This window comes from Muntiacus reevesi, chromosome 1, assembly GCF_963930625.1.
Source record: "Muntiacus reevesi chromosome 1, mMunRee1.1, whole genome shotgun sequence".
Lineage (NCBI taxonomy): Eukaryota > Metazoa > Chordata > Mammalia > Artiodactyla > Cervidae > Muntiacus > Muntiacus reevesi.
Genome location: NC_089249.1, coordinates 192,911,603 through 192,934,900, shown reverse-complemented (window position 1 = coordinate 192,934,900; position 23,298 = coordinate 192,911,603). Strand labels below are relative to the sequence as shown.

Genomic DNA, 23,298 nt, shown 5'->3' with positions numbered 1-23,298 from the left:
CTGTACCCTTTCCATTGGAGTTTTCTGGAGGGCACAGAGGAGAGCAGTAGGTAGCTCTTGCTATGTCAGCTTTAGGAAGAACATATGAGATCACAGGCAAAGACCAGAGAAATGATTGCCACCAGATACTCCAGGGTAGATCTCTCTGTTGACATTGTTTCTGGATTTCACTTCATCTGTCCACTTTCTCCTCTGCTCTGATGATCAGCTGACTCAATCATGAAAGCAGACACAAAATCAGAGTCTTATGGTTCATTCCTACTCAGGTAAATGAAAACAGTTTAAAATAATATACTCTAGATGTGTATGTTGCTATATCTCTGTACTTTTGCTGAAAACTTTCAGAAAGTCTGAAAACAGTGAAATTTGGGGCATGAGACTCAGAGAAGAAAACCTTTATTTTGAATCTTTTATGCTCCACTAATTCTTAGTGTGTTATGGGGAAATTTCTTAGAATCTGTGAGATTTAGGATTGTCAACAGACTTGATTCCTCATTGATACAAACCCACTGAATTAGGACTAAACAAATAATGGTAGCCCTCTGTGCAATAACTATATGATAGATGAAGAGAGGGCAAAATACATTTTTGATATTTTGTTACTAATAATGATAAGGCTAGTTCTCCTGTCATCAGATTTAATTATCTCTTCATCTGATGCTATGGTTTCCTCACATCCTTGGCAGGAGATTTTTGCTTATTTTATTGTTTAGTTCATTGTGAATTTTGTTCACACAAGTACATTCTTCATAATGAAGAGAAATGACTGAGGTTTATTTATTCTGTTTCCTCAGAGCCTATATCTTGGTAGCACAGTGGAGGCAACAAGGATGAAAAACCCATTTTAGTGTTGAATAAACCCTTCCATTTTTCACAGAAACAATGTGTGGACAATATAGCTTCCACACAGTGGACCATTCACGCTAGTGTTTTCATCCTTTTCAGAATGTCCCATAGGACCAGAGACAAGTTAGAATACTGCTTGTTTTTTCCTATATCATGGGACTTTCTTTGGGACCTATCATTTTCTATTCAATAGCCTCTACTGCATTCAATCACTGAGAAGTCATTGAAGAAATTTTCATGAATATGGGGGAAAAAGGGTCAGAAAAGAAGAGGACATGCACATCTTAATGCATGGGCCAAGACATATTTTAGAATTTCATGTTTTCTATGCTCCAGCTCTGAGACAGGAAAGGCTTTGATCTCTTTGCCTTATAACCCATGAAAAGTCATTAAACTGGGGGGGAGTTTATTTTATTAAGGAGTATGATCTCCCAATAATGATTGAAATTCTTTATACAAATGATTGATTATTTATTAAGTTCCAAACTTCCCTTTAGGTGTGATATACACTGTAGAGGCAAATATTGGACTGAATTTCCAGGAAGGAACAGAAACACAGAGAGGTGGAGAGATTTGCACATACTCTACTTATACGGGGTGAAAAACCCAGGACTCAAACCCTGATATGCTCATTCTTACATGAGTTCTCAGTCACCTCCACTGTACCTAGTAAGAGTTTCTTTTCAAATCTACTTGGGTCCCAGAAGTTACAGGGAAGATATATTGTTTCATCTTCTTTTGGTTCAGGGGGTGTATCTGTGAATTATGAAAGTGTCACAGCAGTTTACAGAGGCCATAATGACCCTAACATGGAGGATTATAAGGTTTTCAATGATTAGCCATGCATTTTGCTGTCCAGTTTTGAAATCTAAGGTTGAGAAGATTTCCTATATAAGATGAACATGTGCAGCTAATGTGAAATTATCACAAGACAGACTTCAAAGATCTTTTCAAAAAATACCTTATTAAAAGATGATGTAGTTGTCAAAAATGATTTTTTCATTGAAACAAATATTAGCAATTACTAATATTAATTAGTAAAACTGATTGTGAATCAATTGTTAGAACTTGAGCGACTGATTATCACTCACATATTACATACAAATCTTCATTTGCTTGATATAGAGAGAGGTACAAGAATTTTCATAGGATTGTTGTAAGCAGAAACTGAGATGAATAAAAATATAATACATATAATATAAATTAAATATTCATGTAATATATAAACTATATTAAAATATGTATTATTGCCTTTAATATATATGTCAAAGATATATTTTACATTTGTTAAATTTATATTGCTTTCTATAAATGTACATTTATGAACTGATGAAATGTTGTCTTTCCTTATGCAAAAATGTGTGTCAGGAAAATGAAGTAGTTGTATGTACTTCACAGAGAGGTGAAACCAAAATGTCGTGTAAAGAAGTGCATTTCAGGGGCAATATGGATAGTATTCTGTTTAGAGAAGATTTTATGAAAGCTGGTTTTGGATACATAAATGAATACTGACATTATGGAAACATTTACAAGGAAACAAACCCATGAACTTCACAACACTTGTTGCTTTCGGGGATGTGCATGGAGAATTGGATTGAACTGAGATGCCATGAAAATGTCAATGTTTTAAATTTTTGTAAAATATGACATCTGAAGCAAATATTATTAATGTCCATATTTTCAAAGTAAGTGAAGTATTCTTGGTAGTGTTAATAGATAAAATAGTCATGGACCTTCTTCTCAGTGTTGTGCAGTATTCTAAGGTGGTGTTTATCAAGCCCAGCTTCACAGAAGGGAGACCAAGAAATTCACATGTAGAGATCCTGGAACCGGTTCTAGACTGAGGCTGGGGTAACTGAGTATTTTTAAAATATGCACATATAAATAATAGATCAACTGGACCTGAAAACCACTGGTCTAAGCAACATTAATGATTTTTCTTTAAAATTTCTTGCAATAGTCCTATTAGGTAGGTTCAATTACTATAATAATTTCATGGATAAGGAAACTGCCCAGATGCATTTTCATTATCCTATTTTGATCTTTTACACAATTAAGTTATAGTTTGAATGCCAAAATAATGAACCAGAATTACCTTTTAAAGGCAGAAGTGTAAGAACTGCAATCCCTGTATCAGCAAGGATTGACATGGAAATTTGTTACGTCGTGATAAGAAGGTTGAGTTCTGACCTGACTGTGAAACCTCCCCTGAAACTCAACTATAAATAAGAGAGTTTATGATCAGGAGAACAAGATCACCAGGTAAAAGGCACTGAACATCAGTTAATATGAAGACAGGCAGGTCCAAATGTAAATTAAATATCATCTTATATCTGTTAGGATGGCTATTATATAAAAAAAGCAATAAATGTTGGTGAGGATGTGGAGGTAAGTGAATCTTTGTACTTGGTTGGTGGGAATGAATACTTATGATGCTAGAAAAAACAGAATGGAGGTTCCCTAAAAAAGAAAAAACTGCAATGAACTGAAATAGAACTACCATAGGATCCAGTAACTGCACTTCAGAGTACATGCTAACAAAATGAACTCAAAACCTTTAAGAGGTATATGCGTTCCCTTGTCCTTGTGATATTATTTTAAATAGGGAAATATGGATACGTGTCTGTTGACAGATGAATAAATAAAGAAAATGTGCTATGTATATATAAATGATGGGCTATTATTCAGCCATAAAACAAGGAAATTTTCCCATTTGTGGCAACATGGATGGACCTGAAGAATATTATGCTTATTAAAATATATACACTAGACATAGACAGTCAAATACTGTATGATCTCACTTATGTGTGGAAGCGGAGAATATCAAACTGCTAGAACCATAGTTTAAACTGTAGTTGTGAGGATTGGTGGTGGAGAAAGTGAGGAGATGTTGGTCAAAGGGTACAAACTTTCAGTTATAAAATGAGTAAGTTCTGTGGATCTAATGTAAAGCCTAGTGATTATAGCTAATAATTCTGCACTGTGTTGTTGAGATTTGCTAAGAGAGTTTGGCTTACCTGTTAATACACATACACACACACACACACACACAGACACACACACACAAAGAAACTATTTGAGGTGATGGATATGTAATTAACTTGACTGTGGTAATAATTCCCCGTGTGTATATGTATTTAAATAGCCCTTTTGTATATATTTAAGAAGTTTCATCTCGCAGAACCCAAATATATGCCATTTTGTCAATCACTGACAATAAATTGACAATCACTTCAATAAACTGAAAAAAAGAAAAACAATGAAGTAGTATTACCCTGTCAGTACAGAACAGAGTCCAAGGATGTAAAGTAGTCTCATACTTCAGACATTTTACTGAGATGGTTTGAAACAAATAATCCTGTATAAGATAAAAAATTTCAAGAGGGTTGCTTAAATTTCATTACCATTTAATCACTGACAATACTGTTCAATGAACACTATCTTTGTAGTCATCAACACAGTAGATCTCGTGCTCTTAATTAAACAAAGTTGATTAAAATTTGAAGCCCACCAAAGTCAAAGATATGGAATATATACTATATGACTTCTAAAAGACAGCTCTGATATTTGAGTAATCTCTATTTCATAAAGGAAGGAAGACAGAAAAACAAAGGATGAATAAAACTCTGAAGATCAAACAAAATGTTTCCGATTATGAACATTCATCTTTGATTTAGAATCCAGGTGACATAGTTTTGAATTTCATAGAGATTTGTAAATAGAAAAGTGAGAGAAATATCTAGAATTGTATTTGAAAAAATAAGATTTATATAAATAACTTAAATTTTTTATATTTGAATTATTATATATTTTCTTAAACGGGGAAGGGAATCTCTTATTCTACATCATCTCTAAAGAAGTAGGCTGTATATAACCGAGATCATGGATATATTACCTCTAACCTTCTTATGCCTTTCACTTTTCAGTGAAATTTTATAAACTAAGAGTGCATAGACAGATGTGAAAAACATAGAAACCAATGAATAAAGAATTCTAAGCAGATAGCATTTGTCACACTGAGAAATATTGCTGAAGGAACTGGGGTATATGATCTTAGAAATGAATTGCTTGAATCCAAAATATGGGCACAGTACTGCATGTCATTTACTTGTTTTCTTTCTTCCAAATGTTGTTTCTTTTTCAAAGGTGTCCAAGGTACATACAACCACAAAATCTAACACAGAATCTAACAAGTGTCTCAGAATTCTTCCTCCTCGGCCTCTCAGATGATCCAGAACTGCAACCTTTGCTCTGTGTTCTGTTTCTGTCCACATACCTGGTCACCGTGCTGGGAAACCTGCTCATCATCCTGGCCATCATCTCTGACCCCAACCTCCACACCCCCATGTACTTCTTCCTCTCCAACCTGTCCTTGGCTGACATTGGTTTCGTCTCTACCACAGTCCCCAAGATGATTGTGAACATACAAACTCACAGCAGAGTCATTTCCTATGAAGGCTGCCTGACACAGATGTCTTCTTTTATCCTTTTTGGATGTTTGGATGGAATGCTGCTGTCTATGATGTCCTATGACAGATTTGTGGCCATCTGTCACCCACTGCACTACCTGGTCATTATGAACCCACACCTCTGCTTCTGTTTAGTTTTGGTGTCTTTTTTTGGTAGCCTTATGGACTCCCAGGTACACAATTTGATTGTGCTACAACTTACCTGCTTCAAAGATGTACAAATTTCTAATTACTTCTGTGACCCTTCTCTGCTCCTTAAGCTTGCCTGTTCTGACACTTTCACCAATAATATAATCCTGTATTTGACTGGTGCCATTTTTGCTTTTGTCCTTTTCTCAGGGATCTTTTTCTCTTATTACAAAATTCTTTCCTCCATTCTTAGAGTCCCGTCATCAGGTGGGAGGTATAAAGCCTTCTCCACCTGTGGCTCTCACCTGACAGTTGTTTGCTTATATTATGGGACAGGCCTTGGTGTGTACCTCAGCTCAGCCATCTCACAATCTCCCAGGAACGATGCACTGGCCTCAGTTATGTACACTGTGGTCACCCCCATGCTGAACCCCTTCATCTACAGCCTGAGGAACCGAGACATCAAAAGGGCCTTGTGCAGATTCCTCAACAAAACAATCTAACCTCCATTTGGAGTGTGGGTTGGAAAATGTAGCAAAATTAACACCTGGATCTGAAAATTCTACCTCTCTCATGACATCATTTGTAGCCCTTAGGGCCTTCTTACCTCTCCTTGTTTTATACCTGAATATTGCTTCTTCATATATGTTTTTTATGGGGCTGGGAGGGTCTTCTGGGATTCCGTAGATGTCAAAAATACCACATAACTGAATCTTATTGTATCTAAGGAGGAGTCTCTCATTTACTGTTGTGACCTACATACTAGGAAGATGAACAGCTCCATTTTTACACATTTAGTTAGTATAGTTTTTGGGAAGCTGTTGTTTACTTTCCAGCTGATTGCTATGTTTTAAATCTGTGTATGCAGTCTATGTGGAGAAGGCAATGGCAACCCACTCCAGTACTCTTGTCTGTAAAATCCCATGGACAGGGGAGCCTGGTGGGCCATGGTCCATGGGGTTGCAGAGAGTTGGACATGACTGAAGTGACTGAGCACACACGTATGCATGCAGTCTGTGTGTGAGGATACACGTCACTGCTTCTCAGCCATGGCTTTTCTCAAAATCACCTGGGAGGCTTAAAAATACTGTTTTGCAACATTGTGAATCAACTATACTACAATAAAATAAACTAAAAAATAAACTGACAACTGAGTCTCACTGCCAAACTGTGGTACATATACACAGTGGAATATTATTCAGCCATTAAAAAATACATTTGAATCAGTTCTAATGAGATGGATGAAACTGGAGCCCATTATACAGAGTGAAGTAAGCCAGAAAGATAAACAGCAATACAGTATACTAATGCATATATATGGAATTTAAAAAGATGGTAACGATAACCCTATATACAGGACAGAAAAAGAGACACAGATGTATAGAACAGACTTTGGACTCTGTGGGAGAAGGCGAGGGTGGGATGATCTGAGAGAATAGCATTGAAACATGTATATTATTTTATTCTTATTTATTTATTTTTAAATTTATTTACTTATTTTAAAGGAGGATAATTCCTTCACAATGTTAGACTTACGGTGTCCTGAACTGAAGATTTTAAAAAATTATTTGTTTTTATTTTTGGTCGTACCATGCAGCATGTGGGGTCTTAAGTCCCAGACCAGGGACTCGTGCCTCCTGCATTGAAAGGTGGAATCTAATCCACTGGACCACCAGGGAAGTCCCAGCGTGAGGATTTTTAAACACACTGAGGCTGGTTCTAGCATGTGGCCAAGGTTGGAACTTCTGATCTAAGTCAGATCTTTCAGTCAAATGTGACCTTTATGTCATGTGTCCTAACTGCTCATGGACAAATGTCCCAGATCCTAAAGAGATCTGCGCTCATGAGGGAAAATATGAAGAGCCTGCTGTAGTAACAGGCAATGTGCCTGCGTGCATACTCGGTCAGTAAGTTGCGTCTGACTCTTTAGCGACCCCATGGACTGTAGTCTGCCAGGCTCCTCTGTCCATGATATTTTCCAGGCAAAAATACTGGAGTTGCCATTTCCTTCTCCAGGGGGTATTCCTGACCCAAGGATGGAACCCATATCTCTTGAATTGGAAGGCAGTTTCTTTACTACTGAGAAGCCCAACAGGCAGGGTGTTTTCCTCATTATTGCTGATAATGATTCTTCACATATAGCTTCTCTACACCAGATAGTTTGGTCCTATAGCCTATGTGCTGTTTAAAAAGCTATTGTCTCTACTCCAAACTCACACTTATGTACATTGCTTTGGGGTGTGGCTCTTGAAATGATTGCTCTATTTTTTATCTTACATACATTCTGTAGTGGTCAGTAAATTCTCTTTGCCCTAAATGCTCAGCTGTTCGTTTTATACTCCTCAAGCCCTTGGTGGAGTAACATCTTTCTTTGCTCATGAATGCTATGTTACTGCTATTGCTAATGTTACTGTTACTGCTATGTCATTTTTTGCCTGTTAGCATTTCAATATCTTTTAAACCAACTCTTAGTTTCAGTTTAGTTTAGTTCAGTTGCTCAGTTGTGTCTGACTCTTTGTGATGCCTTGGACTATAGCATGCCAGGCTTCCCTGTCCATCATCAACTCCCAGAGCTTGCTCAAACTTACTTTGATCGAGTCGGTGATGCCATCCAACCATCTCATCCTCTGTCATCTCCTTCTGCTCCTGCCTTCAATCTTTCCCAGCCTCAGGATTGTTTTTAGTGAGTCAGTTTTTCACATCAGGTGGCCAAAATATTGGAGCTTCAGCTTCAGCATTAGTCCTTCCAATGAATATTCAGGACTGATTTCTTTTAGCATTGGCTGATTTGATATCTTTGCTGTCCAAGGGACTCTCAAGAGTCTTCTCCAACTCCACAGTTCCAAAGAATCAATTCTTCGGTGCTCAGCTTTCTTTATAGTCCAACTTTCACATCCATACATGATTACTGGAAAAACCGTAGCTTTGAATAGATGGACCTTTGTCAGCAAAGTTATGTCTCTACTTTTCAACATGCTGTCTAGGTTTGTCACAGCTCTTCTTTCAAAGAGCAAGCATATTTTAATTTCACGGCTGCAACCACCATCTGCAGTGATTTTGGAGCCTAAGAAGATAAGGTCTGTCACTGTTTCCATTGTTTCCCCAATCTATTTGCCATGAAGTGATGGAACCAGAAACCATGATTTTTGTTTTTTGAATGTTGAGTTTAAGCCAGCTTTTTCACTCTCCTCTTTCACTTTCCTTGAGAGACTCTTTAGTTCCTCTTTGCTTTTGGCCATAGGGCAGTGTCATCTGCATATCTGAGGTTATTGATACTCCTCCCTGCAATCTTGATATCCAGCCTGGCATTTCATATGGTATACTCTGCATATAAGTTAAAAAAGCAGGGTGATAATATATAGCTTTGACATATTCCTTTCCCAATTTGGAACCAGTCCTTTGTTCCATGTTGGGTCTGTTACTTCTTGACCTGCACACAGATTTCTCAGGAGGAAGGTAAGGTGGTCTGGTATTCCCATCTCTCTAAGAATTTTCCACAGTTTGTTGTGATACACACAGTCAATGACTCTAGCATACTCAGTGAAGAAGTAGACAGTTTTCTGGAATTCCCTTACTTTTTCTATGACTACTTGATCTCTGGTTCCTCTGCCTTTTCTGAATCCAGCTTGTTCATCTGGAAGTTCTTGGTTCACTGTTGAACCAAGCACTGTTGAAGCTTTGCTTGAAGGATTTTGAGCATTACCTTACTAGTGTGTGAAATGAGCACAACTGTGTAGTGGTGTGGACAATCTTTGGCATTGCCCTTCTTTGCAGTTGGAATGAAAACTGACCTTTTCCAGTCCTGTGGAAAGTGGAAAACTCTGAAAATGGATAGTGTATCACATCGTTGGTCTAGACCTCATGCTGCAAAGATTTCATGATTGACACAATGGATTTCAACATATCAAAATCACACATTGAGTGGTAAATTGAGGAAAAAAGGTCTGATGTTATGTTAAGATCCTGCAACTTGGAAGTAAGAAGCAAGAGGATGTGGAATTTCCTCCTGAGATGAAAAGGGACCCAGACCCTTCCCAGGACATTCACTCTTCTCCTTTTCCTGTTCTTTTAATATTAACAAGTCCTCAGAGATGAGGACAACATGGACCAAGTGGCTAATGATGAGCTTTGGGCATTGAGCTCTAAGGTCATTGTAAATAATTGGCTTGTGCCTCCGAGATCATTATTTTGCTTGTTCTAATGTTGTGAATCCACACCTATGTCTCCATCCTTTGTAGGAACTTGCATCAGAATGTCCAGCCTGAGTCTGTCTTCCTGCCCATCCTGAGGGGGGACCCTAAGACTTCATCACACACCAGGCAGGACAGGGGCAGTGAGTCTGAGCTCCTTGGTCATGCTCCAGCAGAGATACAGCCAACCCAGTAAGTGCTGACGGAGACAGGGATGGTGAAGGGGTGTTGGGAGCAATCTACATGGGTTTGGAATAGAGCGTTTTGAAGTTCATATTCTTAGCTTTGGTTCATATGTGAAAACTCTCATTCAGAGTTCTGGTTTCACCCTCACTGGCCTGGCTCTGGCTGTCATCCCTCCCACTAGAGAAGCAAATGCGCCTCTGTAAACTTTCCCCTTGTTCAGTTGTGGTTCAGTCCCTCAGTCATGTCCGACTCTTTCCAACCCCATGGACTGCAACACACCAGGCTTCTGAAAGGTTGTTGCTGACCCACGAAAAGATGCCTGGCTTCTTGGTCTCTGGAGGAGAAGAATCAATCTGGGGCCAGAGATGCGGCTTGATCGGTCAGAGCTTTTGTGTAATAAAATTTTATTAAAGTATAAAGGAGATAGAGGAGGGCAGTTCTCCTGGGTTCCCTTACCCTCCTGCTCTCCACCTGGGTGCCCTTCCCAATAAAATCTCTTGCTTTGTCAGCACGTGTGTCTCCTCGGACAATTCATTTCTGAGTGTTAGATAAGAGCCCAGTTTTGGGCCCTGGAAGGGGTCCCCCTTCCTGCAACAAATGGCGACTCTGGTGGGGACTCTTCTTCACTGAGACTGACATCCTGACCACTCGGGGTACTCAGGGGCCAGCTTGCCTGCCAATGGACCAGACCCAGCAGCTGCAACTGGGACCCTTTTGTCCCTGGTCTCCTCCTGACGTGGACAACTGGCCAGAGTGCCCTGACCAATGCCTTATGACCTGCAACCAGGACTGGAAAAAGACATAATTTAAGGGAATGTCTCCAACCTGGATGGAAGGACTTTTTATCAGGTACTCTTTACTAGCTCATGCACAATGAAACTGAAGGGAAATTAACTCTTAGATTAATTCCTGCTTCCAAAGGCCCCTACACTGGATTGGTCTATAGAGAAGACAGCCGACCTGATCTCACCTTAAAATGATGCTCAAACAGGAGAAACTACACTACACCAGGATGAGAAGACAACGACATCAGAGGAGATCCTTATAAGGAATACAGAACTAATAAGCCACCACCAGCCGGAAGAGTTTGAGAGGAGACACTACCTGTCCGTCCACTTCCCAGAATCCCTCTTGCTAGCATCCAGCTTGGCTGAGCGATGCGTGCGCCACCAGGAAAGACTCTGAATTAGAATGATTGGCCAAAGACCACCCAGAAACTAATCCCATCACCATAAAACCCAAGACTGCGAGCAACGAGGCAGAGCAGTTTTCCTGGGTTCCCTTACCCTCCTGCTCTCCACCTGGGTGCCCTTCCCAATAAAATCTCTTGCTTTGTCAGGAAAAAAAAAAGGAGATCTGACACAGGCGTCAGAAGCAGGCAGAAAGAGTACCCGCTTGCTAGTGTTAGCAATGGAGTTATATACTCTCCAATTAATTATTACAGTGAATCAAAAGAATGCCTGGAGGTTGTAAAGACCTCACTAGACCTACTCCCATAATTTACATATTGAGATAATATGATTCGCCAGGTTTTTTCCAGAGACTGTCCTCAAGCAGGGTAGATTATTGTTATATAATCCTAAGGAATGTAGAGGGACAAAAAAGTTTGTCCTTTCTTCCTCCTTGAGAATTCCAGACCCCTCTGTCCTTGGGGACCCCTAGACTTCTTATCAACCTGCCTAGGAAATGACTCTCCCACTTCCCTGTCCTTCACCGTCTCCCGGAGTTTGCTCAAACTTGTGTCCGTTGAGTTGATGATGCCATCCAAACATCTCATCCTCTGTCCCCCTTCCTTCTAGCACTTCAGTTCATTATGGGATCAGTGATGAGGATGAGAATGCACATGACGAAGATGACATGAACCATACCATCCTGTCCTGTTATTGAAGGTCTCCTAAGTGTCGGGCTTTGAAGTATAAATTTTGTATTTCCTGCTTGATTACATGTGCATAATTTATCCCCAATTATATGTACATAACATTACTATTATTTTAATGAGAGGAAAGAAGTGAAACATTTTATGTAACATGTGTCAGTTCTTGGGGCTTCCCTGGTGGCTCAAGTGGTGAAGGATCTGCCTGCCAATGCAGGAGACTCAAGTTCTATCCCTGGGTCATCAAGATCCCCTGCAGAAGGAAATGGCAACCCACACCAGTGTTCTTGCCTGGGAAATCCCATGGAAGAGGAGCCTGGCGGGCTACAGTCCTTGGTGTCGTAAAGAGTCAGACACAACTCTGGGACTAAACAACAGCAAGCAGATCATGAATTAAAGAATGATAAAATCATGTTTGAAGTCAGTCATTTTGGACAGACTGATTCCAGATGCAAGGTGTGTGGGCAGTGCCTCTGCCACCCCAAACCATCATGTCACTTCCCTGTCAGGCCTGGCAGAGACTCCCTGCTCCCTGCTCACTGTTATGGGAACACTTGTACTTGGTTCGTGGGAATGAATAATGATACAGCCACTACAGAAAGCAGAATGGACGTTCCTTAAAAAAAATTAAAAGCTGCAACTAATTGAAATAGAACTACCATAGGATCTAGCAACCCACTTCAGGGTAGGTGCCAAAGAACTGAAATCAGAACCTCTAAGAGATATTTGCATTCCCTTGTCATTGTCATATTATTTTAAATAGTGAAAACGTATTTATTGACTGTTGAATAGGTAAAAAATATTGTGTGTTTATATAAATAATGGGATATTACTCAGCCATAAAAACAAGGAAATCCTGCCATTTGTGCCAACATGGAATGATCTGGAGAATATTATGCCTATTAAAAAAAATTAATTTATTTTAATTGTAGGATGATTACAGCATTGGGATGGTTTTTGCCATACATCATCATGAATCAAAATTTCAAGAGAGTTTCTTAAATTTTATTACCATTTAATCATTAACATTGTTCTGTACAGTAGTACCACCTTGTAGTCATCAATAAATTATGACCCTGCATTTAATTAAACCATACTGATCAAAATTTGAATTCCACTAAAGTCAAAGATATGAAGAATATACTAAAAACTTTTAAAAGACTACTCTGATGTTTGAGTAATGACTAATTTCATGAAGAAGGGAAGGCAGAAAACAAAGAGTGATAAAGCTCTGAATATCATATAAAATGTGTTCTCATTATGAACATTCATTTTTAATTAAGAATCAAGAGGACCTAGTTCTTCATTTCATAGATTTGTCAATATTGAAAATGAGGAAAATATCTGGAATTGTTTTTGATTGAATTAAGATTTGTATAACTATGTATGTCTTAATTTCTTTAAATCAAATTTTATATTTTATTAGAGGAGAAGGGAACTTCTCCTTTTACATTATGTCTAAAGAAGCTGGCTATTTTTAGCTGAGATCATGGATGAATTAACTCTAAAGTTCTTGTTCCGTTTCACTTTTCTATGAAGTTTTATAAAGTAAGAGTGTATAGGCAGAGATGAATAACATAGAAACCAAGGAGAAAACATTTCTAAGCAGGTAGAATTTGTCACACTGAGAAATATTGCTGAAGATACTGGGATGTATAATATTAAAATGAATTGCTTGAATCCAAAATATGGGCACAGTGCTCAATGCCCATTTACTTATTTCCTTTGTTTCCAGTCCTCTTTTCTTTCTCCAGAGTGTCCAAGCTACAGAGAACTGGAAATCTAACAAGTGTCTCAGAATTCTTCCTCCTGGGCCTCTCAGATGATCCAGAACTGCAGCCTTTGCTCTGTGTCCTGTTTCTGTCCATGTACCTGGTCACCATGCTGGGGAATCTACTCATCATTCTGGCCGTCACCTCTGACCCCCACCTCCACACCCCCATGTACTTCTTCCTCACCAACCTGTCTTTGGCTGACATCAGTTTCATCTCCACCACCGTCCCCAAGATGATTGTGGACATCCAAACTCACAGCAGAGTCATCTCCTATGAAGGCTGCCTGACACAGATGTCTCTTATTATCCTTTTTGGGTGTATGGATGGTATGCTTCTGTCTGTGATGGCTTATGACAGGTTTGTGGCCATCTGCCACCCACTGCACTATACAATCATCATGAACCCACGCACCTGTTGCATCTTCATTTTGTTGTCTTTTTTTGTTAGCCTTTTGGACTCCCAGATGCATAATGTGACTGTGTTACAACTTACCTGCTTCAAGGATGTAGAAATTTCTAGTTTCTTCTGTGACCCTTCTCAGCTGCTCAACCTTGGCTGTTCTGATACTTTCATGAATAATATAGTCAGCTATACTATCGTTGCCATCTCTGGTTTTCTCCCTACCTCAGGAATCTTTTTCTCTTACTATAAAATTCTTGTCTCCATTCTGAAAGTCCCCTCATCAAGTGGGATGTATAAGGCCTTTGCCACCTGTGGCTCTCACCTGACAGTGGTTTGCTTGTTTTATGGAACAGCCCTGGGGGTGTACCTCAGCTCAGCCATCTCCCTTTCTCCAAGGAAGGATGTAGCAGCCTCAATGGTGTACACTGTGGTCACCCCCATGCTAAACCCCTTCATCTATAGTCTGAGGAACAAAGACATCAAAAAGGCCATGTGGAGGTTCCTCAGCAGAACAATCTCAGCTTAGGACCTGGCCACCCATTTGAGTGTAAGCTAGAAAATGTAGCAAAACAAAACCTGGAGATTTAAAATTCTACCATTCTTATGTCATCAGTTTTGCAACTCTTATGACCTTCATGTCTTTCTTTGCTTTCCACCTGAATATTGTTTCTGTTTCTGGTTTAACATGACGGTGGGAGATCGAGGATTCTTTGTGTGTCATAATCACTTCTTACCTGAATTTCTTTATTTCTATGGAGATTCTATAATTTATCTTTGGTGGCACAAACATCCTCAAAGAATGAATACTTTCCTTTCAAAATATTGAAAATTTATGAGTTTTGCACAGCTGTTATATCGTTTCTATAGTAAATTCTGTATCTATGTTTTAAATCTGCACATGCAGTTATGATTGAGGAGGTATGTCACTGCTTCTCAACCTAAGCTTTTATCGAAAATATCTGGGAAGATTAAAAATACTGACCTTGTGTTTCAACACCAGACCCTCTAACTGTACTTGGTTGTGGCCTAATTATGAGCATTTTTTAAAGCACTCAGGTGGTTCTAGTGTGTGGCCAAGATTGAGCACTACTGATACAAGTCAGAATTTTCCTTCAAAAGTGACCTTTATACTTTGGGTTCTAACTGCTCATGGACAAATGCTGAAGATCCAGAAGAGATCAGAGGTCAAAGCGTGGAAGGTATGAAGACTCTGCTGTAGTAACAAACAATGCATTTCCCCCATTATTTCCAATAATCTTCACATGGTGTATCTACATATATGCATGAACTTTGCTCTGGGGTGGGATGCTCAGAATCACTGTTCTATATTGCATCTTGTGTTGATCTTACATACTTTCAACATGATCTGTAAACATCTCTTTACCCTAAATGCTCAGGTGATCCCTTTAAACCCCTCAAGCCCTTGGTGGAGTAGCTTCTTCCTTCACTTATGATGGCTATGTTACTTCTTTTTATTTCTTTCTTTTTATTTACCTTTCAGCCCTTCAATAACTATTTAACCAACTCTCTGTGTTAAAGTTTTTCACTAAAATGATTAACTGCATTATTCCTGGCTGACTGCCACTCAGCCATAAAATAATAATAAAATAATGCCATTTGTAGCAACCTGAATGGATCTAGAGATTGTCATACTGCATGAGGTATATCAGAGAAAAATAAATATCATATGATATCACTTATATGTGGGATCTATAAAAGGGTACAAATGAACTTATCTACAAAACAGAAATAGTGTTACAGATGTAGAAAACAAATTTATGCATATCAGTGAGAAAGGGGTTGTAAGGGATAAATTGGAAGGTTGGAATTGACATATAAACACAATTATATCCAAATAGATAGCTGTTAATAACCTACTGTATAGCAAAAGGAACTCTACTCAATACACTGTATTGAACTATATAGAAAACATTCTGAAAAAGAATGGATATATGTATAACTAATTCACTGTAGTGTACACCTGAAACTAGCACAACATTGTAAATCAACTCTACTCCAATGAAAAAGTTTTTGAAAAAACACTAATTGGTTTTTGTTTACTTGACTGACTCTTGACTGATGCTATAGCGCTGGGTTAAAGGTTTGCTGTTATGTATCTTCCTGCAATTGGAAAGACAGGTGGAAGTCAAGGGTATATCTTAGCTTTGGGTACGCAGCTGGAGAATTCAGTTCAGTTCAGTTCAGTTCAGTCGTTCAGTCATGTCCAACTCTTTGCGACCCCATGAATCGCAGCATGTGAGGCCTCTCTGTCCATCACCAACTCCTGGAGTTTACTCAAACTCCATCAAGTTGGTGATGCCATCCAGCCATCTCATCCTCTGTCGTCCCCTTCTCCTCCTGCCCCCAATCCCTCCAAGCATCAGGGTCTTTTCCAGTGAGTACTCTTTGCATGAAGTGGCCAAAGTATTGGAGTTTCAGCTTCGGCATCAGTCCTTCCAATGAATACCCAGGACTGATCTCCTTTAGGATGGACTGGTTGGATCTTCTTGCAGTCCAAGGGACTCTCAAGAGTCTTCTCCAACACCACAGTTCAAAAGCATCAATTTTTTAGCACTCAGCTTTCTTCACAGTCCAACTCTCACATCCATACATGACCACTGGAAAAACCATAGCCTTGGTGAATAGGTGGTATCATATTCCAATTGCTGTGTGACTCCAATGGTGCCTGAGGTACATTGAGTCACCCAAGTCTTTATAATAAGTCTCTTCTTCTATTTCCTTCTTTCAAGGGAGTAGAAGAAACAGTCTGGTTAGGACTTCACTTGATTACCATGCCTTCCTGTTCTCTCTCAATAATTACATCTTAGGTCTCCTATTGAGTTCTGCAAGACAAGTCAGTTCAGTTCAGTCACTCAATCGTGTCTGACTCTTTGTGACCCCATGAATCACAGCACGCCAGGCCTCCCTGTCCATCTCCAACTCCTGGAGCTTGCTCAAACTCATGTCCATCGAGTTGGTGATGCCATCCAACCATCTCATCCTCTGTCATCCCCATTCCTCCTGCCTTCAGTCTTTCCCAGGCTCAGGATTTTTCCAATGAGTCAGTTCTTCGCATCAGGTGGACAAAGTATTGGAGCTTCAATTTCAGCATCAGTCCTTCCAATGAATATTCAGGACTGATTTCCTTTAGGATGGACTGGTTTGATCTCCTAACATTCCAAAGTACTCTCAAGAGCCATCTCCAACAACATAATTTGAAAGTATCAATTCTTCAGTGCTCAGCTTTCTTTATGGTTCAACTCTCACATCTGTACATGACTATTGGAAAAAGCATAACTTTAACTATATGGATCTTCATTGGCAAAGTAATGTCTCTGCTTTTTAAAATGCTGTCTAGGTTTGTCACAGCTTTTCTTCCAAGGAATAAGTGTCTTTTAATTTCATGACTTCAGTCACCATCTGCAGTGATTTTGGAGTCCAGGAAAATAAAGTCTGTCACTGTTTCCATTGTTTCCCCATCTATTTGCCATGAAGTGATGGAAGCGGATGCCATGATCTTAATTTTCTGAATGTTGACCTTTAAGCCAGGTTTTTCACTTTCCTCTTTCACTTTCATCAAGAGGCTCTTCAGTTCCTCTTCGCTTTCTGCCAAAAGAGTAGTGTCATCTGCATATCTGAGGTTATTGATATTTCTCCTGGCAATCTTGATTTCAGCTTGTGATTCATCCAGCCTGGCATTTCTCATTATGTACTCTGCACATAAGTTAAACAAGCAGGGTGACAATATACAACCTTGATGTCCTCCTTTCCCACTTGATTACCATGCCTCTGTCAGAATATTTACATCCCAGGGCTCCTATTGCATTTTGCAAGATAAGTATCCATCACAAATTGAGATGTCACATATTGTTTTTGTGGTAGTAATCTTGGCTGACTGAAAGCTGTGCAGAACTACTTTAGTTACTTTCCATTTTACGACTTAAGAAAATCACCAACTCTACTGATGAGAGACTTTGATATTAAAAGAAAGAGTATACTTGAAAAAAGATACATTCTTACTAGTTTAGGGAAAGAGATATCACCCCCCAAAAAGTTACTAAAATCACTATAATACTATATCTGCATATCCATTTAAGCTAACCTGAGTGACAGTCAAAGAATCTTGAAAGAAGTCAAAATAATGCTACTGTGTGTGTGTGTGTGTGTGTGTGTGTGTGTGTGTGTGTGTGTGTGGTTCTGTGGTTTAATTTTCTGTTTATGTTCTGTTAAATTTCTATCACTTGGTTTCTTATTAGAGCATGTTAAATTCTCATAGCAAATTAATATAAGGCATTTTAAATCCATAAATATTGCAAGAGAAAGTATACACTTGAATAGTAATCCTAGGTGTTCTACAATATTCATGGAATGATTTTCTGCAATGTTCACAATTGGTAATATGTCAGAAAATGCATTCTGCTTGTATGAGTTTAATATATTACATTCCACAGAGAAGGGAAATCTTATATTCCATGTCTTTCACTGTCTGACTTATTTCACTTAGCATAATGACCTAACAGAAACAGAAGAAATTAAGAAGAGGTGGCAAGGATACATAGAAGAATTGTATAAAAATATTGTTAATGACCCGGATAACCATGATGGTGTGGTCACTCACCTAGAACCAGACATCCTGGAGTGTGAAGTCAAATAGGCCTTAGGAAGCATTATGATTAACAAAGTTAGTGGAACTGATGGAAATCCAACTGAGCTATTTCAAATCCTAAAGGATGACACTGATAAAATGCTACACTCTATGTGCCAACAAATTTGGAAAACTCAGCAATGGCCACAGGACTGGAAATTGTCAGTTTTCATTCCAGTTGCAAAGAAGGGCAATGCCAAAGGATGTTTAAACCACTGTACTGTTTTGCTCATTTCACATGCTAGTAAGGTAATGCTCAAAATCCTTCAAGCTAGGCTTCACCAGTACATGAACTGAGAACTTTCAGATGCACAAGCTGGATTTAGAAAAGGCAGAGGAACCAGAGATCAAATAGTCAACACCCATTATAGAAAAAGCAAAGGAATTCCAGAAAACTATCTACTTCTGCTTCATTGACTACACTAAAGTCTTTGACTCCATGGATCACAACAAACTGCTAAAAATTCTTAAAGTGATGGGAATGCCAGACCACCTTACCCATTTCTTGAGAAACCTGAATGCAGGACAAGAAGCAAAACTTAGAACTGGACATGGAACAATGGACTGGTTCAAAATTGGGAAAGGAGTATATCAAGGTTGTATATTGTCACCCTGCTTATTTAACTTATACGCACTGTGAACATCATGCGAAATGTGTGCTGGTTGACTCACAAGCTGGAAAAAAGATTGCTTGGAGAAATATCAGGAACTGCAGATATGACAGCAACCTGACACCACCCTAAATGCAGAAAGCAAAGAGCCTCTTGATGAAGATGAAAGAAGAGGAAAGTGAAAAATCTGGCTTAAACCAAAACACGAAAAAATTAAGATTATGGCATCTGGTCCCATCACTTCATGGCAAATAAATGGGAAAATAATGGAAACAGTGACAGATTTTCTTTTCCTGGACTATAAAATCACCCTACAGTGACTGCAGTCATGAGATTAAAAGATGCTTGTTTCTTGGAAGGAAAGCTATGACAAACTGAGATAGCATATTGAAAAGCAAACACATCACTTTGCCAGCAAACGTCCATATTGCAAAAGCTATGGTTTTTCCAGTAGTCATGTATGGATGTGAGAGTTGCACTGTAAAGAAGACTGAGCACTGAGAAATTGATGCTTTCAAACTGTGGTGTTGGAGAAAACTCTTGAGAGTCCTTTAGACAACAAGGAGATGAAACCAGTCAATCTTAAAGGAAAGCAACCCTGAATATTCATTGGAAGGACTAATGCTGAAGCTGAAGCTTCAATACTTTGACCACCTGATGTGAAGAGCTGACTCATTAGAAAGTACCTTGATGCTGGGAAAGATTGAAGGCAGCAGAAGGGGATGACAGAGGATGAGATGGTTGGATGTCATCACCAAGTCAATGGACATGAATTTGAGCAAGCTCCAGGAGATGGTGAAGCACAGGGAAGTCTGGTGTGCTGTAGTCCACGGGGTCACAAAGAGTTGAACATGACTGGGTGACTGAACAACACCACCACCTGGGAAGCCCGTAATCAAATCTACTGAGTTGCTATTGGGTCATCATGATAGTGGGCATTGAGAACTGGGGAAAGAACATGACATATATCACATTTTATGGTACAAATGTAACTACCTTGGTTTCCTTGTCCCATGTCCTATAAATTCGTCTTTGTCTTTGACCCTAGAATCTTATTCCTAGATCTCAGTATGAAAGCATTTCAGTTTAGTGATATGTTTTTGCTGTGAACTAAATATTTAAATGCTACAACACCCAATGACTTCCTCTCATATCCACCTGTGCATATCTGCTATGTGATTTCCCTTGAAAATATCCTCTGTCATTATTTATACATGGTCGCATAACATTCTTTCCTCTATATCCAATCTGATATGGTTTAAGTTAAAGTTTTCTTCATGTCCCTTAAAGACAAACCAACCCCTGCATTCCTCAGGAGAGCACTCTCTGTCAGGAAGATTGCATGGACAGGATTGAGGAGGTTACATCCCAACACTCTCCACATACATCCCACTTTATCCAGTAGCAAAAATGGGTAAGCCAAATCCATATTTTGTTAAAGCCCTCAAGAGATGAGACCACAAAGAAACCTAGAGAAAATATATCCAGGTTTGAGTGGATTCCATTTGAATTACCAGACATCAGAAACATGTGGAACATAACATGTGGAAATTTGTTACATCTGTTCATGGAACAACTGCAGGTTGTCTGGACATTGATTGAGGGGCTCTCCTAGTGTATCAGAAACCACGGGTCTACTTGAGACTGTATGACATGAAGTTGTAGAGTACCCAGGGGAGATGAAGTTCTACCCATTTCCAGTTTGTTTCCAGGGAATTTTTGTTGAGATCATGTTGGTGCAGTGAATCTGGGAATATACTGAAAAGCAGATGGGCAAGACTTGATCTTGGAAGGGTTTGGTGCCCAAAGTCCTTATAGAGGATGAGGCCTGTGTGGTGGGCAGGATCTGAGATGCTCTCACTTATCCTATCCCTTGGTTTTCATTCCATTGTATGTTTCCTCCCATCAACTGTGAACTAAAGTAAAGAGATGAAAGCCTCTTATCTTTACAGACAATTATTAACTCTGAAAATGGAAAGTGCATCGCATCATTGGCTAGACCTCTTGCTACACAGATTTCATAATTGATACAATGGATTTCAACATATCAAAACCACACACTGAATGAATAAAATTGAGAAAAAAATGTCTGACATTATGTTAAGATCCTGCAAGTTGGAGGTGAGAAACAAGAGTACATGGAATTTCCTCCTGAAATGAAGAGGGACCCAGACCCTTCCCAGGACATTCAATTTTCTCCTTTTTCTGTTTTGTTAATATTAACAAGTCTCCAGGGAGTGGGACAACATGGACCAACTGGCTAATGATGAGCTTTGAGCATTGAGCCCTAAGGTCATACCTTTATCAATAATTGGTCAGTGTCTCTAGCTTATTATGTTGCCAGTTCTAATATTATGAGTCCACACCTGTATCTCCATCTTTGTAGGAACCTGCATTAGAAGATCCAGCCTGAGTGTGTCTTCCTGCCCATCCTGAGGAGGGACCCTGAGACTTCATCACACACCAGGCAGGAGAGGGGCAGTGAGTCTGTGCTCCTTGGTCATGTTCCAGCAGAGATGCAACCCAGCCCAGTAAGTCCTGAGGGAAACAGTGATTGATGAATGGAAGGAATTTGGGGAGCATGATTTTATGCATAACATGGCAAACATGACAGTTGGGATAGACAGATGGGAGGGCACCAGTGTACAAATTTCAGATTAGAGCCCTGTGACATTTATGTTCTGCTGTGTGAGAACTCTGATTCAAGAGTTCTACTTCCACCATCACTGGTGTGGCCTTGCCTGGTATGCCTCCCACCAGAGCAGTAAATAGGTCTCTGTAAACTTCCCTGCATCCCTCCCCTCGGGGCTTAGAGGGTAAAGTGTCTGGCTGCAATGCGGGAGACTCAGGTTTGATCCCTGGGTTGGGAAGATCCCCTGTAAAAGGAGAAGGCAACCCACTCTGGGACTCTTGCCTGGAAAATCCCATGGATGGAGAAGCCTGGTAGGCTATAGTCCATGGGTTCGCAAAGAGTCGGACAGGACTGAGCAACTTCACTTTCACTTTCAAACTTTCCCATGAGCACATCAAATAACTCTGCAAGTGCTGATGAAGATGGTGAGGAGGTTGACATTAACCATATTATCAGGTACTGTTACTTAAGACTTTGTAAGTGCTGAACTCTGAGGTATATGTTTTATGTTTCATTTTTTATTGCATCTGCACCAAATTATGGTCTTTCTGGGTGGTGCTAGAGGAAAAGAACTTGCGTGCTAATGCAGGAGACAGGAGAAACTTGGGTTTGATCACTGGGTAGGAAAGACCCCCTGAAGGAGGTCATGGCAACCCACTCCAGTATTTTAGCCTGGAGAATTCCATGGACAGAGGATCCTGGCTGGCTACAACCCATGGGGTCACAAAGAGTCAGATTCAACTGAGGTGACTTAGCACACAGGCATGCACAAAATTATAACTGCCTACATTATTATTAATAAGAGAAAAGAAGTGCAACATTTTATGTCATATGTGTCAGGTCATGAGTAAGAAAGCGCTAAAGCCAAGTTGAAGCCAGTCATTCTGGAGAGAATGACTCAAGACCCAGGGAATCTGAGCAATCTTCCTCTTGCCACCCAGTCAGTTAGTCACTTCCCTGTGAGTCTGGGCAGAAACTCCCTGCTCACTGTGCCCTTCCCCTTGCAGTTTTCTGGAGGACACATTGGAGGTTACTAGGTAGCACTTGCTGCATCAACTATAGGAAGGAGGTCTGAAATCACAGACAAAAGTCATAGAAATATTTGGCACCTCATACTTCAGGGTGGGCTTTCCTGGTGGCTCAGACAGTAAAGATTTACCCTGCAGTGAGGGGGACCTGGGTTTGATCCCTGGACAGGGAAGATCCCCTGGAAGAGGACATGATGATCCACTCCAATGTTCTTGCCGGGAGAATCCACAGGATAGAGGAGCCTGGTGGGCTACAGTCTATGGGGTTGCAAAGAGGCAGACATGACTGAGGGATTAAGCGCAGCACAGCACTTCAGCATGGATCTCTGTTGACTCTGTTCCTGGGTTTCAGTTCACCTGCCCACTTTCTCCTCTGTGCTTAAAGTCAGTTTCCTCAATCATGAAAGGAGACACAGAATCAGTCTTGTGGTCCGTTCCCACTCAGAAAAATGAAAACAGTTCAAAATAATGTATACCAGATGAATGTGTTGTTAAATCTCTGTAATTCTGCC

The 23,298-nt window shown here is 39.7% G+C and overlaps 1 protein-coding gene and 1 pseudogene across 1 annotated transcript; both read left to right on the top strand.

Annotated features, from left to right (window-relative positions):
• Positions 1 to 4,927: 4,927 nt before the first annotated feature.
• Positions 4,928 to 5,947, top strand: LOC136156423 (olfactory receptor 7E24-like). Its single transcript, XM_065919099.1, has one exon. It carries the CDS (start codon positions 4,928 to 4,930, stop codon positions 5,945 to 5,947), a length of 1,020 nt encoding a protein of 339 aa, XP_065775171.1.
• Positions 5,948 to 7,232: 1,285 nt separating this feature from the next.
• Positions 7,233 to 14,426, top strand: LOC136156407 (olfactory receptor 7E178-like; annotated as a pseudogene).
• Positions 14,427 to 23,298: the final 8,872 nt, after the last annotated feature.

Excerpts from the sequence above, each read along its gene's own strand:
- LOC136156423 (XM_065919099.1), top strand. The coding sequence starts at position 4,928 with ATGGGCACAGTACTGCATGTCATTTACTTGTTTTCTTTCTTCCAAATG.